We start from the raw sequence: 17,778 nt of genomic DNA on the forward strand, positions 1-17,778 counted from the left end.
CCTGCGTGCCCGCCACTCAGGAGGCGCCTCGAAGGCGCTGCGCGTCACCATTGGTCGGTGGACTCAGACGGACTTAACCCTTTCGTGCCAGGAGCGGAACTCCCAGGATCCCATAGCAGAGTCACCTGCCCAATCTTGGTTGCCTCACCCAACTTGGTTTCCCTGCAGATATCCCTGTGTCTCTGAGCTTCCCTCTCAGGGAGCGAGGAGCCCCTCCGCAGCCAAATACCCTCGCCATGCCTACAACTAGCGGGGCCGCACAGGGTATGGTGGTTCACGCTTGTAATTGCAGTGACGCGGGAGGCTGAAGCGGGAGGATCACTTGCATCCGGGAGGTCAAGGCTCCCCCCATTCCCCAGACCTCCGTGGAGAAGGTCTGACCCAAAGCTGACCCAGGGGCCCCCAGCCTGGAGGGGTGAGTGGGCTGCTGACAGGCAGGGTTTCAACAGGGAGGCAGGAGAGTCCAGGCATATCCGAGGCAGAGAGGAGGCTGGTGGTGGATCCAGGGGCAGCCCCTAGGTGTGTTTTGAGGTCACCCTGTATCACATCTGTTCCGTCCCCATGCTACATGTGATCCGGTGGTGCCTAGCTGGGCCCTCTCCTCCTTCTCTCCCCCAGTCCCCAGGAAAACAGGCAGGCCAGGTCTGCAGAGCATTTATTCCATCCCAGTGGGGAGGGGCCAGGATCCAGGTGGCCGGAGGGCACAGGGCCTATGTATACCACATGAAGCCGTGGTTGGCATGGATGGCCTCCTCCGTGGTGCGCAGCCCATACAGCTCTCCGATCACGGGGGGCACCCAGCGGGTTGTGTGGAACACAGACTCTCCCACCTGTGGGGACAGTGGGGTATGGGTAGAGGCACAGCCACCCACATACAGCCTGCTGGGACCCATCCCCCAGGACCAGTGGCCCCTATGCATGGCCAGGCGCTACAGCCTTCCCTCCTGGGACCCAGCACCCACCACCCCCTTGGTCCTGGGGTTTCTATAGAAAGCTGTGAGAACTCCCCAACCCCAGGCCCTGTCTCTGCCGTGGCTGGCACCCCTGCCCTCCCAGTCGGGGACCCACCTTCCAGTCAGGCACATCCTTCATGATGATGGCCTCCTCCTCCAGGTTCTCCCGAAGCATCTGCAAGGTCCTGTGGGGATGGGGCCGATGGTGGGGGTGGGGCCTCAGTGCCCTGAGGGGCCCCTGCCTAGGGCCCCTGGTAGCACCCCTTCAAGCCTCCCTCCGACCCTGTCTCCCTTTCCCCCGGCAAACTCCTAGCTTTTCTCCTGCCCCAGCCCCAGTGCTGCCTCCTCCTCCAGGAAGCCTTCCAGTTCACCCCCTTGGGTCTCCACTAAGTCTCCACGCCTCTCTGAGGATGCAGCTGACGGCACATGGCAATGGCCCCCATGGGCATTCTGGCCACCTTCGGGGATGCAGGTCAGGCCCTGCAGCCTGGGGCCTTCAGGCCAGTGACCTCCCGTTCTTGGCCCCAGCAGTGCTACCTCCGGTCAGTTTCTGCCTGGAACAGTGGCATCAGCGCGATGCGGGCCTCAAAGTCCTCGATCTGTAGGCGCCTGTGAAAGCCCGAAACCCACACTCAGGTCAGACCAGGCGGGGTCAGGTGAGCATAGGCAGCACCAGCCTCAGGGGTCAAAGTGCTGCTGGGGGAGCAGAATGGGAATGGGGAGCTGGGGGAATAGCTGGGGGGGTGGGGCGGGAGGCAGGCAGCGAGCAGGGTGAGGGTCGTGGGCAGAGCCCACCAGGAGCCTGAGAGGAGGGCGTGTGCAGGTAGCTGCACGAGTGACTGCCCACAAGACTGCTGGCTTTCTACTTTCTTTGCAATTAAAAACTTTTTTTTATCCTAAAAATAACTCTGCCTGATGATCGCGATGAAGGAGGGGGTGACTTCATCACGGGGTTCTGGGCCTCACAAAACCACGTACCCTTCATCTCAAAATAATCACAGTGTGTGAGGTTGGGGCAGGCGGGGCCACAATCCTTTCTTCTTCCTGCTTTCTGGCAGCTTCCAAGTTCCCTGCAATGACCCCCATCTTCCAGCCCTGCCTGGCCTGTGTTGGGTGGAGGGGGGTGTGGGGAAGCAGCGCCCAGCCTGTGACACGGGGAGAGGGGGGCGCCTGGCCCTAGTTCATCTGGCCCTGTGTGGCCACTGCCTGGTGTGGTCTGGTTTGAGCCTGGTCACCTCTGACAAAATTCTGCTTAGAAGGCCCAAGGCAGGCCCCCCACTCATATCCTGTCCTAACCTGGATCCGTGGGTCCCAGCCCTCCTCACTAGACATTTTTTTGCATGGGGCAGGGGGACAGAGTTTCGCTCTATTTCCCAGGCTGGTCTTGAACTCCTGGGCTCAAGCAATGCTCCAACCTTGGTCTCCCAAAGTGCTGGGATTACAGGCATGGAGACATCTCGAGGATAGAGCCTAGAAATGGAAGTGCTGGATCTGCACTTTTTGGGGCCTGGGATTGCACGCCCAAGTTCAAGGGGCCAGTTCACCCCTTGCCAGCACAGGCAACAGCGGAATGCTACAGGATCCTGACAACTGGCCAGGACGACTTTCAGACAACGCCCACCGGGGGCCTTACCTGCGCTCACGGTTCCACTTCATCATGCTCCAGTGCCCGTACAGCAGGGTTCCAATGCCTATGGCCAGCAGGCTGTAGCCTGTGGAGAAAGGCACTGCTCAGTGGGCCAGCCCCCACTCAGACACCCTCCTCCACAGCTCCCAGCGGCTGTTGTGGCTGTTCCAGGCGCTGCCCACTCTGCAGTCAGGGGACTCCGGCAGCTTTTTTTCTCAGGAGTGAGGCTGCCTGGACTGTGACACCTCTGCCCCCGTGCCAGGGGTTTTCTGAAAGGTACACGCTGGACATCGACCTCAGGAGGCCTGAAGATCTAGATGGTGGTTGCTGGGGGGCCCCAGCTCCATCATCTTCTAGAAGGCTGTTTGGACCCTGGGCAGCAGGCTGGCCCCCAAGTAGGAGGGTGGCTCTGACAGTGTCCATGGTGGCTCCCGGCCACCTGGGCCACAGTTCCGCATGCTGCCCTGCGGGGGCTGCACACAGCTGCCAGGGACAGGCAGTGCCCTGCGGGGGCTGCCCAGCCACCCCCTGGGCCCTAGGGGTGGCCGTGCTACCTCTTGGCTCTGCAGGGTCAAGCCCCCTGCCCTGCACCCCAGGGAGGACAGAGGCTATCATGAATATTTACTGAGCACCAGTGGGGCCTTGCTCTAATCCTGACTGACAGGCTGGGGGCCCACTGGGGTCTTCAGGGAGGCCTGGGTTGCCTGGGGTCTGGCTCCCAGGCTCACCCTGCACCCTCCAGATCCTTCCAGCCACAGTCTCTTCTCTGGAGAGGCTTCACGCTTGCTGGGACGAATGACAAGATCAGGCAGGCCGGGCTCCAGTCAACACTCAGGAAACGACCAGCAGGTGGAAGGCAAGGCCATCTCCAGGCCTCCAGGACACCGGGCCCTGCTCTACGCCTGCTGGGGCTACTCTGCGCCTGTCCCGTACTTCTGCTTTCAGCTCTGCTCCAGCATGGAGCTTGGGAGCTACCTCTGCTAGACCCAGAGATAAGTGAGAAACTGGCTCAAGTTTGCACCTGGTTATTTAACCTGTTAGAAGCCTAAGTCAGGGGTAAGACATTTCCATGCTACAGGTAATGAGGGTGTGCTGGGTCCGGGCTCAGAGGCACGTCTCTCGAGAGGCCCGGGATGCTCAGGGCCAGCTCCCAGCTCTCAGTCTCCTGTCCAGCACATGGGAGGTTTCATCAGCTGCCTTGTTCTTTTTTGTTTTCTTTGTTTTGGTTTTTAGTTTTGAGACAAGGTCTCACTCTGTCACCCAGGCTGGAGTGCCGGGGCGCGATCATGGCTCAATGCAGCCTCCAACTCCTGGGCTCAAGTGAGTTGGAGTACCCTCCCGAGTAACTGGGACCCCAGGTGTGTGCCACCATGCTCAGCTAACTAATTTTTGTAGAGATGGGGTCTCGCTATGTTGCCTAGGCTGGCAATATCTCGTTCTTTTCTTTTTTAAAAATGTATTTATTTTTGAAATGGAGTCTCACTCTGTCACCCAGGCTGGAGTGCAGTGGCATGATCTTGGCTCACTGCAACCTCTGCTTCTTGGGTTCAAGCGATTCTTCCGCCTCAGCCTCCTGAATAGCTGGGACTACAGGCGCCCGCCACTACGCCTGGCTAATTTTTGTATTTTTAGTAGAGACGGGGTTTCACCATATTGGCCAGGTTGGTCTCGAACTCCTGACCTCTCGTGATCCATCTGCCTTGGCCTCTCAAAGTGCTGTGATTACAGGCGTGAGCCACTGTACCGGGCATATCTTGTTCTTTTCTTTTTTTTCTTTTTCTTTTTCTTTTTTTCTTTTTGAGATGGAGTCTCACTCTGTCACCCAGGCTGGAGTGCAGTGGTGCAATCTCAGCTCACTGCAACCTCTGCCTCCCGGGTTCACGTCATTCTCCTGCCTCAGCCTCCCAAGTAGCTGGGACTACAGGCGCCCGCCACCACGCCCGGCTAATTTTTTGTATATTTAGTAGAGAATGGGTTTCACCGTGTTAGCCAGGATGGTCTCGATCTCCTGACCTCATGATCCGCCAGCCTCGGCCTCCCAAAGTGCTGGGATTACAGGCGTGAGCCGCCGTGCCCGGCCATCTCATTCTTTTCAACGGTTACAGAGAACCCAGGGGACAGACCTGGGCTGCCCTAAGCCTTCTGGTGCAGAAAATGGACCCTTGGGGAGAACCTGCACCCTCACACCTGCGCATTCAAATGCAGGTCCATCTGTAAGATAAATTCCAAAAAAGAAATAAATTCCAAAACTTATCCCGCAGCTGTGTGTACAAGACAGTGTGGCACTGGCATAGCACAGAGATGTATGAGATGACAGAAACAATGCAGGGCCTCTTGTATTTGCATGCAGCCTGTGCAGGGCTCTTCTTCCTCACTGACCACAGAGGGGCCAAGGCCCCAGGCCTTAGAGTCTATGTCTCAGGAACTGCTAGTCTGGTGGGGAACATGGTGAAGGGCATGCACAAAAGCGTGTGCACACCATTTTTTTTCTTTTTGGTTTTGGAGACCGGGCCTCTCTCTGTTGTCCAGGCTGGAGTGCAGTGGTGGGATCAAATTTTTTCACCTGGGTGCAGCAGCTCACGCTTGTAATCCCAGCATTTTGGGAGGCTGAGGCGAGAGGATTGCTTGACTAGGAGTTTGCCACTAGCCTGTGAAACATAGTGAAACATTTACAAAATACATATTTTATTTTATTTTTTGAGACAAAGTCTCGCTCTGTAGCCCAGGCTAGAGTGCAGTGGTGCCATCTCAGCTCTCTGCAACCTCTGCCTCCCAGGTTCAAGTGATTCTCCTGCCTCAGCCTCCTGAATAGCTGGAATTACAGATGCGCACCACCGTGCCCAGCTAAATTTTTATATTTTTTAGTAGAGACGGGGTTTTACCATGTTGGCCAGGCTGGTCTTGAACTCCCGACCTCACGTAATCCACCTGCCTTGGCCTCCCAAAATGCTAGGATTACAGGTTTGAGCCACCATGCCTGACTCAAAATACATATTTTTAAATTAGCTAGATGTGGTGGCACATATCTGTGGTCCCACCTACTTCAGTAGCTGAGGCGGGAGTATCACTTAAGCCCAAGAAGTGAAGGCTGCAGTAGGCTGAGATGGCACCACTGTACTCCAGCCTAGGTGACAGAGAAAACTCTGTCTCAAAAAACAAAAAAAGAAAAAAGGAAAAACATATATTTTTTCATAGAAACAGGGTCTTGCTATGTTGCCCAGGCTGGTCTTGAACACCTGGCCTCAAGCAATCCTCCCACCTCAGCCTCCCAGAGTGTTGGAACTACCAGTATGAGCCACTGCACCCGGCCTTGGCCATTCTTAGAGAAGACCAAAATAAATAAAAACACATCCTGTGTTCAAGAATTGGAGCACTTAGCACTGTGCAGATGGCAACGCTGTCCAAACTGATACAGATTCGAAATGCAATCCCCATCAGAATGCCAACCATTTCTTTTCCTGTTGCAGAAACTGACAAGCAGGTTGGGAAATTCATATGGAAATGCAAGGGACCAGAATAGCCAAAACAATTTTGAAAAAGAACAAAGTTGGAAGACTCAAACTATATACTATTTCAAAACTTATCCCACAGCTGTGTGTACAAGACAGTGTGGCACTGGCATAGGACAGAGATGTTCATCAATGGAACAGAACTGAGAGTCCAGAAATAAACCCTCACATTTACGGTCAATTGATTTTGGACAAAGGTGCCAAGATAATTCAATGGGGGAGAAAACAGTCTTTTCAACAAATGGGATAACCAGACGGCCACATGCTAAAGAATGAGGATGCACTCCTTCCTTATCCCATCCACAAAAAGTAACTCAAAAGGATCAAAGACCTAAGTGTAAGAGCTAAAACTATATACTCTTAGAAGAAAATGTAAAAGTCAGTCTCTGTGACCTCAAACTAGGTTTCTTAGACATGACACCAGAAGCACAAGTGACAAAAGGAAAAATACATAAATTGGACTTCATTGAAATTATTATAATACATATATTTTTGAGACGGAGTCTCACTCTGTTGCCCAGGCTGGAGTACAGTGGCGTGATCTCAGCTCCCTGCAACCTCTGCCTCCTGGGTTCAAGTGATTGTTCTGCCTCAGCCTCCCAAGTAGCTGGGACTACAGGCGCGAGCCACCACCCCCGGCTAATTTTTGTATTTTTAGTAGAGACGGGGTTTTGCCACATTGGCCAGGCTGGTCTCAAACTCCTGACCTCAAGTGATCTGCCTGCCTCAGCCTCCCAAAGTGCTGGGATTACCGGTGTGAGCCACCATGCCAGGCCCAGACTTCAATGAAATTAAAAACTTTTGTGCTGTAAATGAAACTGTCAATTAGCTGAAAAGACAACATATATACACACACTCTTACAACTCAGTAATTCCATAATTTAAAAAACCCTACTAAGCCGGGCGTTAGCCAGGCACGGTGGCAGGTGCCTGTAGAAAAAAAAAACAAACAAAACCCTATTAAAAATATATAAAGGATTTGAATAGACATTTCTCCAAGACAGACATACAAATGGCCAATAAACACATGCAAAGGTGGTGGTTCACTCCTAGAATCTCAGCACTTTGGAGGCCGAGGCGGGAGGACGGCTTGAGCCCAGGAGTTTGACACCAGCCTGGGCAACATTGAGACCCCATCTCTTAAAAAAAATAATAAAAAATAAAAATAATAAAACACATGAAAAGATGTTCGACATCATCAGCCAGCAGTGAAATGCAAATCAACGATCAATGCCCAGAAAACTGAGCAAGAAAACCCCAAAAAGAATTTGTAAAAAAACTCCACCATAATGAAATACAGTTTCACACGCACTAGGACGGTGGCTATGATCCAAAAAATGGAAAATAATCAGTGTTGTTGGGATGTGGAGAAATTGGGACTCTCATACATGGCAGGTGGAAACACAAAATGGTGTAGTCAGTGTGGAAAACAATTCAGCAGTTGCTCAAAATGTTAAACACGAAGTTACCATAAGATCCAGTGGTTTGTCTCTTAAGGGAAAGTCCACATGGGAGAAATGAAAATCTACATCCATACGAACACCTGTACAGCGTAAATCCTCATGGCAGCAGTACTCACATTATTCACAGCAGCTGAAGAGTAGGCAGACGACCCAAGTGCCCATCAAAAAACGAATGAAAACACAACACCTGGTGCATCCACACAATGGATATTAATTAGCCAGAGACAAAAGGCCACACAGTCTATGACTCCATTGATAAGAAATGCCCAGAACAGGCAAATCCAGACAGAAAGGAAGCAGATTAGTGTTTGCCAGGGGTGGGATGATTGCGAATAGGGAAGACGGGGTTTCTTTTGGGTGATGAAAGTGGCCTAAATTCTTATCATGGCAATGACCACACAACTCTGTGAATATACTAAAAAATCAATATACTGGGCACACTTCATTATTATTATTATCTTTTTTTTTTTTTTTTTTTTTTTTTTTTTTTTTTTGAGACGGAGTCTTGCTCTGTCGCCCAGGCTGGAGTGCAGTGGCCGGATCTCAGCTCACTGCAAGCTCCGCCTCCCGGGTTTACGCCATTCTCCTGCCTCAGCCTCCCGAGTAGCGGGGACTACAGGCGCCCGCCACCTCGCCCGGCTAGTTTTTTGTGTTTTTAGTAGAGACGGGGTTTCACTGTGTTAGCCAGGATGGTCTCGATCTCCTGACCTCGTGATCCACCCGTCTCGGCCTCCCAAAGTGCTGGGATTACAGGCTTGAGCCACCGCGCCCGGCATTATTATTATTATTGAGATGAAGTCTCGCTCTGTTGCCCAGGCTGGAGTGCAGAGGCAAGATCTTGGCTCACTACAACCTCCACCTCCCAGATTCAAGCAATTTTCCTGCCTCACCCTCCCAAGTAGCTGGGATTACAGGTGTGCACCACCACGCCCGACTAACTTTTGTATTTTTAGTAGAGACAGGGTTTTGCCATGTTGGCCAGGTTGGTCTCCAACTCCTGAGCTCAGGTCCTCAAAGGGTTGAGATTACAGGCGTGAGCCACCGCTCCCAGCCATTACATTGGACAGACTTTAAATGGGCGAGTTGTATGGTATGGTATGGGAACCTCAATAAATATATTAAAGACACAAGATGAAAAGGAAAGGGCTGCCTGCTAGGCTCAGGAGGGAGTGGGGACAGAAGAACTGGGTATGGGAGATAGTGGAGGAGGTGGGATGGAAGACATTTCAGGAGCGACATGGATTAAAAGGGGACTGAACCAGCCAGGCGCTGTGGCTCACACCTGTAATCCCAGCACTTTGGGAGGCTGAGGCAGGCGGATCACGAGGTCAGGAAATTGAGACCATCCTGGCTACACAGTGAAACCCCGTCTCTACTAAAAAATACAAAAAATTAGCCGGGCGTAGTGGCGGGCGCCTGTAATCCCAGCTACTCTGGAGGCTGAGGCAGGAGAATGGCATGAACCCAGGAGGCGGAGCTTGCAGTGAGCCGAGATCGTGCCACTGCACTCCAGCCTGGGTGACAGAGAGAGACTCTGTCTCAAAAAAAATAATAATAAATAACAAAAAGTGGCCTGAGCCAGCCGATCATGTCCTGGGATGCTGGCAGTGAGTGAATGGCTGACCCAGGCAGACAGAGGGGAGTGGGTGCCAGGCTTGGGGTCACCAGGCCTTGGACAGGAGCAGAGAAGGTAGGTCTGGTGGGAGGGCCACTGTGGACCATGGCTCAGGAGAGGCAGGGGAGGAGGACAGAGGAGGGAGATGAGCCTGTGTACTAGCTCTTTTTCTGCAGAGCAGACTTCTTCTCAGAGGTCCTCCTGGCACATCCTGGCTTAAGTGGGCCCAGGTTATCCCAGGCCTCACCAACAACTAGAAATCCTGGCATGATGTGTTGCATCTCTTCAGCTCAGCTGTGAGGGCTTGGGGACAGGGCCCAGCACCATGTGCTCACTCAACAATGAAAGCAGGGCCATAAACAAAGAGCACACCAGCACAGGGGTATCCTCCTCACTCCTCTGACGGGAAAGGCTGGGGTGGGGGTGTATGTGCTGTAACAAAAGTCCACACTATTAGGAGACACAACCCCAGGCAGTGGTATTTAGGGCACTGTCTGGCACAGGGGGGCCACTGCTCTGTGGTGAACTGGGAGAGGACCAGGGTATTTATACAAAAATGAGATGCTGGAAGTGGGGAGCTCAGGGAGCCCCAGGGCTGGGGTCTTTCTGTGGCCTGGTCTGGCTGCAGGTCACACAGGTGCACATTTGGAAAGAAATCTTGTGCTGCACACCTGAAGGGGTGGGGTAGCCAGGGTTACACCTGAGAAGAAGGAGACTCAGCCAGGCGCAATGGCTCATGCCTGTAATACCAGCACTTTGGGGGGCTGAGGCAGGGGGAGCACCTGAGGTCAAGAGTTTGGGACCAGCCTGGCCTACATGGCGAAACCCTGTCTCTACTAAAAATACAAAAAAAAAAAAAAATTAGGCCAGGATCAGTGGCTCGCACCTGTAATCTCAGCACTTCAGGAGACCAAGGCAGGCAGATCACCTGAGATTTGGAGTTCAAGGCCAGCCTGACCAACATGGAGAAACCCCATCTCTACTAAAAATACAAAAAATTAGCCGGGCATGGTGGCATATGCCTGTAATCCCAGTTACTCGGGAGGCTGAGACAGAAGAATCGCTTAAACCCAGAAGGCGGAGGCTGTGGTAAGCCGAGATTGCACAACTGCACTCTAGCCTGGGCAATAAGAGCAAAACTCCATCTCAAAAAAAAAAAAAAAAAAAAGTAGCCAGGTGTGGTGGCGCACACCTGTAATCCCAGCTACTAGGGAGGCCGAGGGAGGAGAATCGCTTGAACCTGGGAGGCAGAGGTTGCAGTGAGCTGAGATCGTGCCACTGCACTCCAGCCTGAGCAACAGAGCAAGACTTGGTCTAAAAAAAAAAAAAAACACACAAAACAAACAAACAAACAAAAAACAAAAAACACCAGGCGTGGTGGGTCATGCCTGCAAAATAAGCACTTTGGGAGGCCAAGGTGGGTGGATCACCTGAGGTCAGGAGTTCGAGACCAGCTGGACCAATATGGAGAAACCCCGTTTCTACTAAAAATACAAAAATTAGTCGGGTGTAGTAGCATCCAACTGTAGTCCCAGCTACTCAGGAGGCTGAGAAAGGAGAATTGCTTGAACCCAGGAGGTGGAGGTTGCAGCGAGCCAAGATCAGGCCACTGTACTCTAGCTTGGGTGACAGAATGAGACTGTCTCAAAAAAATAAAAATAAAAAAAGAGAAAAGAAAAAAGAAAAATGAGGAAACCCAGAATGCATTATATTCCTCCAATGTGTTCTGGGACAGAACTAACGGGCCGGATCTAGCCTGAAGCCTATTTTTGTTTTTTTTAAATTTTTGGTAGAGGTGGTGGTCTCACTATGTTGCCCGGGCTGGTTGCAAACTCCTGGGCTCAAGTCATCCTCTGGCCTCAACCTCCCAAAGTGTGGGGATTATAGGCATGAGACACCTGGCTCAGAGGCAGTCTGTTTTTGTATAGCCCCCAGGCTAAGAACACTTTCCGTTTGTAAATGGTTGTCTCAGTAACTTAAACTTTCTGGCCAGCCAAACCCAGAATACTTGTCATCTGTCCCTTTTATAGAAAAAATCTGCCGGCCGGGCGCTGTGGCTCACGCCTGTAATCCCAGCACTTTGGGAGACCAAGGCGGGTGGGTCATGAGGTCAGGAGATCGAGACCATCCTGGCTAACATGGTGAAACCCCGTCTCTACTAAAAATGCAAAAAATTAGCCGTGCGTGGCGGCAGGCGCCTGTAGTCCCAGCTACTTGGGAGGCTGAGGCAGGAGAATGGTGTGAACCCGGGAGGCGGAGCTTGCAGAGAACCGAGATCGCGCCACTGCACTCCAGCCTGGGCAACAGAGCGAGACTCCGTCTCAAAAAAAAAAAAAAAAGAAAAAGTCTGCCAATCTCAGTTCTTGGATACAAGAAAAACAAGAGGAGGCTGGCCACGGTGGCTCAAGCCTGTAATTCCAGCACTTTGGGAGGCTGAAGCTGGAGGATCACTTGAGCCCAGGAGTTTGAGACCAGCCTGGTCAACAACATAGCTGCACCCTTGTCTCTACAAAAAGTAGAAATAAAAAATTAAAAACCGCCGGGAGCCGTGGCTCACGCCTGTAATCCCAGCACTTTGGGAGGCCAAGGCGGGCGGATCACCAGGTCAGGAGATCGAGACCATCCTGGCTCACATGATGAAACCCCATCTCTACTAAAAATACAAAAAATTAGCCGGGCGTGGTGGCGGGCGCCTGTAGTCCCAGTTACTTGGGAGGCTGAGGCCTGAACCCGGGAGGCGGAGCTTGCAGTGAACCGCGATCATGCCACTGCACTCCAGCCTGGGCAACAGACCGAGACTTCATCTTATAAAAAAAAAACAAAAACAAAAAAAGACAAAAAACCAAGAAGCAGCTGGGGAGGGCTTTTCACCTCACATTGACTTTTCTACTATCTGAATTATTACATTTTTAATTACTATGTTCATTTTTTGTATGTGTTAAAATTGAGGCATAATGTGCATAACATGTAATTTAAATGTAAAGTTTAATTTGTTAAGAGACATGCATTCTGCTGAGCCCAGTGGCTCATGCCTATAGTCCCATAACTTTGGAAAGCTGAGGTGGGTGGATCACTTGAGCCCAGGAGTTCAAGACCAGCCTGCGCAAGATGGCAAGACCCCATCTCTACAGAAAATACAGAAAGCTGGGCGCAGGCTTATAATTCCAGCTGCTTGGGAGGCTGAGGTGGGAGGATGGCTTGAGCCCAGGAGGCAGAGGTTGCCAAGAGATCACTCCAGCCTGGGCAACAGAACCATACCCTGTCTTTAAAAAAAAAAAAAAAAAAAAAGGAATGTATGTATTCACCCTTAAATTACGTTTCAAAGTTTGTATTTGTCCGTTAACCCTGGGGACTGAGTACGGGTGCCTTTCAAGTCTTTTTCATTTTTCTGTGTTGGGCCCCATAACAAAATTTAACGTGTTACTTAAAACATTTGAAAACTTTACGACGGGCATAGTGGCTCACGCCTGTAATCCTACCACTTTGGGAGGCCGAGGTGGGCCGATCATCTGAGGTTGGGAGTTGGAGACCACCTTGACCAACGTGGAGAAACCCCATCTCTACTAAAAATACAAAATTAGCCAGGCGTGGTGGCACAGGCCTGTAATCCCAGCTACTCGGGAGGCTGAGGCAAGAGAAGCGCTTGAACCCAGGAGGCAGAGGTTGCGGTGAGCGGAGATGGCGCCATTGCACTCCAGTCTGGGCAACAAGACCAAAACTCCGTCTCAAAAAAAAAAAAAAAAAAATACATAAATGAAAATAATTTGAAAACTTTAAGAATACGGATTCCTGGGACACCATGGAGGCGGGGGCTGCCTGCAGGGAACCACTTTATAGAACATCTTGTAAATTCCCTCCAAGTTCCAGGTTGCGGCCTCAGCCTTGCCTTGGGGGAGCCGTGGCCTCTTTTGGGCCTCAGTTTCCCCATCTGAGAAATCCAAGGGTGGCTGAGGGCCAGAGCGCAGACTATGCCTCAGTTTAACCCACTGTAAAATGTAAATAATTAGAGGGACCGATTTCCTGGGCTGTTACGAGAAGGAAGCGGAGCTGGGAAAGCGCTCAACAAACTGCAGCACTTGACGTTATTACAGAAGCTATGGTGGATTCTCGAGCTCAGCCTCCGGTCTCACCGCCAGGGAAACTGAGGCCCCCTTCTGTCCCCGGAACCCCGCCCCCGAGCCCCGAGTGCCCACTCTGAGACCCCGGCGCAGAGTGATACTGACCCGACAGTCCTCGACGCGGCAAGTTTCGTTTGTAGTCGATGGGCCCATAGCCCCCCGGCGGGGGCATGTCCTGCTTCACCTTGGACATCTCCATGCTCGCAGTATTCCACACTTCCGGTCCCAGGCGGAAGTGACATACTGCCACCGCCATGATGAGTGTGGCGGAAGCACTCGAGTTGGCCCGCCGCAGCCCTGGGAAGCCTCGGACACTAGTGTAACTACCCGACAGCGCAGGAAAGCTCCGGCGGCGGACCCTGGGTCGGAATACGCTGCCAGGCTGTAGCTGAGGAGTCTTTATTCCCTCTTTCTCCCAGACAGGGTGTGAATTGCCTTGGTTCTTGCATTAAAGGCCCTCGCGTTCGCCTTGCCTCTGGGGTGTTGCGCAGGCCAGTCAGAAACTCCGAGCGCCCGAGGGAGCCAGGTGCCCCAGTTAAGGCCCCTTTTCCCGTTTTCGCTCCGTCTAGGGACTCTACGGGAAGCCCAGGGCTCCACGTAGTCACGGGCTGGGTACGTGATGTTGGGGAGCAGCTGCTGCTCGAATTCGGACTCACCCCAATCCCCGGAACAGATGCTGCTCCCTGGTGGTGGTGGGTATCCCTTGCTAGTGGCCTCTCATCGGAAACTGACCATTCAAGGTGATTATGAGTCACAAAGCAGGGAGGCTAGGGTGGCCCCGGGGCGGGGTCCTGGACCCCCACCCTAAGGCGGAGTGACGCCCGCGGTCACTTCACAAGGCAAAAATTGTTACGGGGCAATAAAAGGCACAACAGCGGCCAATGCCTGGCAGTGGGCACATGGGGGTGCGGGGGTGTAGGTGCCAAGCGCCATGGCTTAGACCCGAGATTGGAGTCCGGCCGCCCCCCGACAGCAGCCGCCTCCTGCTCCCCGTGCGCCCCAGGCGCCACCATGTCGGGAGACAAACTTCTGAGCGAACTCGGTTATAAGCTGGGCCGCACAATTGGAGAGGGCAGCTACTCCAAGGTGAAGGTGGCCACATCCAAGAAGTACAAGGGTACCGTGGCCATCAAGGTGGTGGACCGGCGGCGAGCGCCCCCGGACTTCGTCAACAAGTTCCTGCCGCGAGAGCTGTCCATCCTGCGGGGCGTGCGACACCCGCACATCGTGCACGTCTTCGAGTTCATCGAGGTGTGCAACGGGAAACTGTACATCGTGATGGAAGCGGCTGCCACCGACCTGCTGCAAGCCGTGCAGCGCAACGGGCGCATCCCCGGAGTGCAGGCGCGCGACCTCTTCGCGCAGATCGCCGGCGCCGTGCGCTACCTGCACGATCACCACCTGGTGCACCGCGACCTCAAGTGCGAAAACGTGCTGCTGAGCCCGGACGAGCGCCGCGTCAAGCTCACCGACTTCGGGTTCGGCCGCCAGGCCCATGGCTACCCAGACTTGAGCACCACCTACTGCGGCTCAGCCGCCTACGCGTCACCCGAGGTGCTCCTGGGCATACCCTACGACCCCAAGAAGTATGATGTGTGGAGCATGGGCGTCGTGCTCTACGTCATGGTCACCGGGTGCATGCCCTTCGACGACTCGGACATTGCCGGCCTGCCCCGGCGCCAGAAGCGCGGCGTGCTCTACCCCGAAGGCCTCGAGCTCTCCGAGCGCTGCAAGGCCCTGATCGCCGAGCTGCTGCAGTTCAGCCCGTCCGCCAGGCCCTCGGCGGGCCAGGTAGCGCGCAACTGCTGGCTGCGCACCGGGGACTCTGGCTAGAACCCGGGGTTCCAGCCATTCCTGCCGCCGAGGGCACTGGGCCAGCGCAGCGCACGCGCAAGAGGCGAGCTTCGCGGGAACATGCGAAGCTGCCGCGTGCTACTGCGCATGCGCCTTCTCCCTGCCGGGTCCCTCCCTTCCTTCCCACTGGGAAGTCGGCAGTTGCCCCTGTTCGGAATCCAAGTCGTCCGCCATCCCGAGAGCTGGAGGCGCATGCGCATCCGTGATTTCCCAGACCAGGACCCGAGAGGGGCGAGACCAGAGGGGACGGAAGCATTGCGCCTGCGCGGAACAAGCTCAGCCTCTGCGCGGAGGGCGTACGTTCCCAACCAACCATGGGTGCCGGGTTCCCGGTTGGAACCTGCAATAAACTCGCTGTTCCTCGCACCTGGCTCTAACGGTGGCCCCATTTGCAGACCAGTGGAGAAGGCGGGCGCGGGTACCCTATTTTAGTCAGGCTTGTTGAGGTTATTGCTCCAAGAACCAAAAGGGAGTCGGGTGGATTCGAACCTGGACCTTTTGGGCTCCCCAGTATGGGCCAGCTCTGTTGTTCGTGGGTCGTGATGGTGCTGTGATGATGGGTGGGGAAGCAAGTGGACCCCAGCGCCTCCCCATCCACATCTTTTAAGGATGGAACAGCCAGGGACGGGGTGAGGGTCACCTGTCTCCATGTAAAGTAGGAGTTTATAGAAAAGGAAACTGAGGCCCACATGGATGTCACTTGCCAAAAGACACAGCCAAGGGCTGGGCACGGTGGCTCACGCCTGTGACCCCAACACTTTGCGAGTCCGAGGCAGGCAGATCACTTGAGTTCAGGAGTTCGAAAACAGCCTGGGCATCACAGCTGATACCTCATCTCTTGTTTTTTTGTTTTGTTTTGTTTTGTTTTGTTTTGTTTTTTGAGACAGTCTCGCTCTGTCGCCCAGGCTGGAGTACAGTGGCACGATCTTGGCTCACTGCAACCTCCTCCTCCCAGGTTCAAGCGATTCTCTTACCTTAGCCTCCCAAGTAGCTGGGACTACAGGCAGGTGCCCAAACACCCGGTTAATTTTTGTATTTTTAGTAGAGATGGGGTTTCACCATCTTGGCCAGACTAGTCTTGAACTCCTGACCTCCTGATCCACCCGCCTCGGCCTCTCAAAGTGTTGGGATTACAGGTCTGAGCCACTGCGCCCCCGACCCTGTCTCTAAAGAAAAAGAAAAAGTCCGGGCGTGGTGGCTAACGCTTGTAATCCAAGGTGGGTGGATCACCTGAGGGCAGGAGTTCCAGACCAGCCTGGCCAACATAGTGAAACCTCATCTCTACTAAAACTACAAAAAAAAAAAAAAAAAAAAAAAAAAAAAAAATAGCTGGTCACGGGGCAGGCGCCTGTAATCTCAGCTACTCAGAGGCTAAGGCAGAAGAATCGCTTGAACCCGGGAGGTGGAGGTTGCAGTGAGCCGAGATCACGCCACTGCACTCCACCCTGGGCAACAAGAGCAAAACTCCGTCTCAAACAACAAACAAAAAAGACACAGCTGTGATTTTTTATTTTTTAAACAGGGTCTCTCTTTGTTGCCCAGGCTGGAGTGGCACGATCTTGGCTCACTGCAGCCTCTACCTGGTTCAAACAATTCTCGTGCCTCCGCCTCCTGAGTAGCTGAGACTACAGGCACAGGCCACCACGCCTGGCTAGTTTTTTGTACTTTTAGTAGAGACAGGGTTTCACCATGTTGGCCAGGCTGGTCTCAAACTCCTGACCTCAAGTGATCCACCTGCCTCGACCTCCCCAAAGTGCTGGAATTACAGGCATGAGCCAGTGCACCCGGCTCACAGCTGTGATTTGAACCCAGATCTAGCAACAGTGAGGTTGCGGGGGTAGGGGGAGATCTCCCCTGCTGTGGGTCCTTTCCTCTCGGGAAGAGGGGGTGAGGGGGGGAGTCAGGGCAGGGCTGGGCACGATTCAGCTGGACCCACTAGCTCATTCCTTCCTCTGTTCATTCATGTAATCATGCATTTCTTGAGCACCTACTGTCTGCCAGGCCCCAGAGCTCATGGCGAAGAGACTTGGGCCCATCCTTGTCGGAAACGAGACAATTGAAAAGTCAAGTAAAATAAAAGAATGACAGGGAAATAAAATACTTGTAAGTTGTGCTAAATGCCAGGTAGAGCTGGGAAGTGTTCAAGGAGGGACTCTGGGTGGGGTGTGGTGGCTCACTCCTGTAATTCCAGAACTTTGGGAAGCTGAGGTGGGCAAATCGCTTGAGCCCAGGAGTTAAAGACCAATCTGGGCGACACAGCAAGATGGCCATCTGTACAAAAAATTTAAAAATTAGCCAGGCGTGGTGGCGTGTCTCAGCTACTTGGGAGGGTGAGGTGAGAGGATCGCTTGGGCCTGGGAGTTCAAGGCTGCAGTGAGCTATGATCATGCCACTGCACTCCAGCCTGGACCACAGAGTGAGACCCTGTCTCAGAAAAAAAAAAAAAAAAAAAAAAAAGTAAAGGGACTCCGAAGCTAAGGGGAACAGGAAACAGTCCAGGTGTTCCCCAGGAAGAGGAGAACTGGTGTGTTTGAGTAAGGCCAGTAAGCTTATTTGTCTGGAATAGGGAGGGAGAGAGGGAGAGGAGATGGAGAGGTAAGGAGGAAATCGAGAGAGGACCCCACAGAGCCTGGGAGTAG

The 17,778-nt window shown here is 53.3% G+C and overlaps 2 protein-coding genes across 2 annotated transcripts; one reads left to right on the top strand and one right to left on the bottom strand.

Annotated features, from left to right (window-relative positions):
• Window positions 1-638: 638 nt before the first annotated feature.
• NDUFA13 (NADH:ubiquinone oxidoreductase subunit A13) lies at window positions 639-13,518 on the bottom strand. Its single transcript, XM_007995925.3, has 5 exons — window positions 13,391-13,518; window positions 2,587-2,665; window positions 1,491-1,562; window positions 1,069-1,138; window positions 639-830 (listed from the first exon to the last, which is right to left on the bottom strand). The coding sequence occupies exons 1-5, from the start codon at window positions 13,482-13,484 to the stop codon at window positions 711-713; spliced, it is 435 nt and encodes a 144-aa protein (XP_007994116.3). The 5' UTR covers window positions 13,485-13,518; the 3' UTR covers window positions 639-710.
• A 35-nt stretch (window positions 13,519-13,553) lies between these two features.
• Window positions 13,554-16,438, top strand: TSSK6 (testis specific serine kinase 6). Its single transcript, XM_007995926.3, has one exon. The coding sequence runs from the start codon at window positions 14,297-14,299 to the stop codon at window positions 15,116-15,118; it is 822 nt and encodes a 273-aa protein (XP_007994117.2). The 5' UTR covers window positions 13,554-14,296; the 3' UTR covers window positions 15,119-16,438.
• Window positions 16,439-17,778: the final 1,340 nt, after the last annotated feature.

Source organism: Chlorocebus sabaeus, chromosome 6, assembly GCF_047675955.1.
Source record: "Chlorocebus sabaeus isolate Y175 chromosome 6, mChlSab1.0.hap1, whole genome shotgun sequence".
NCBI classification, from domain to species: Eukaryota; Metazoa; Chordata; class Mammalia; order Primates; family Cercopithecidae; genus Chlorocebus; species Chlorocebus sabaeus.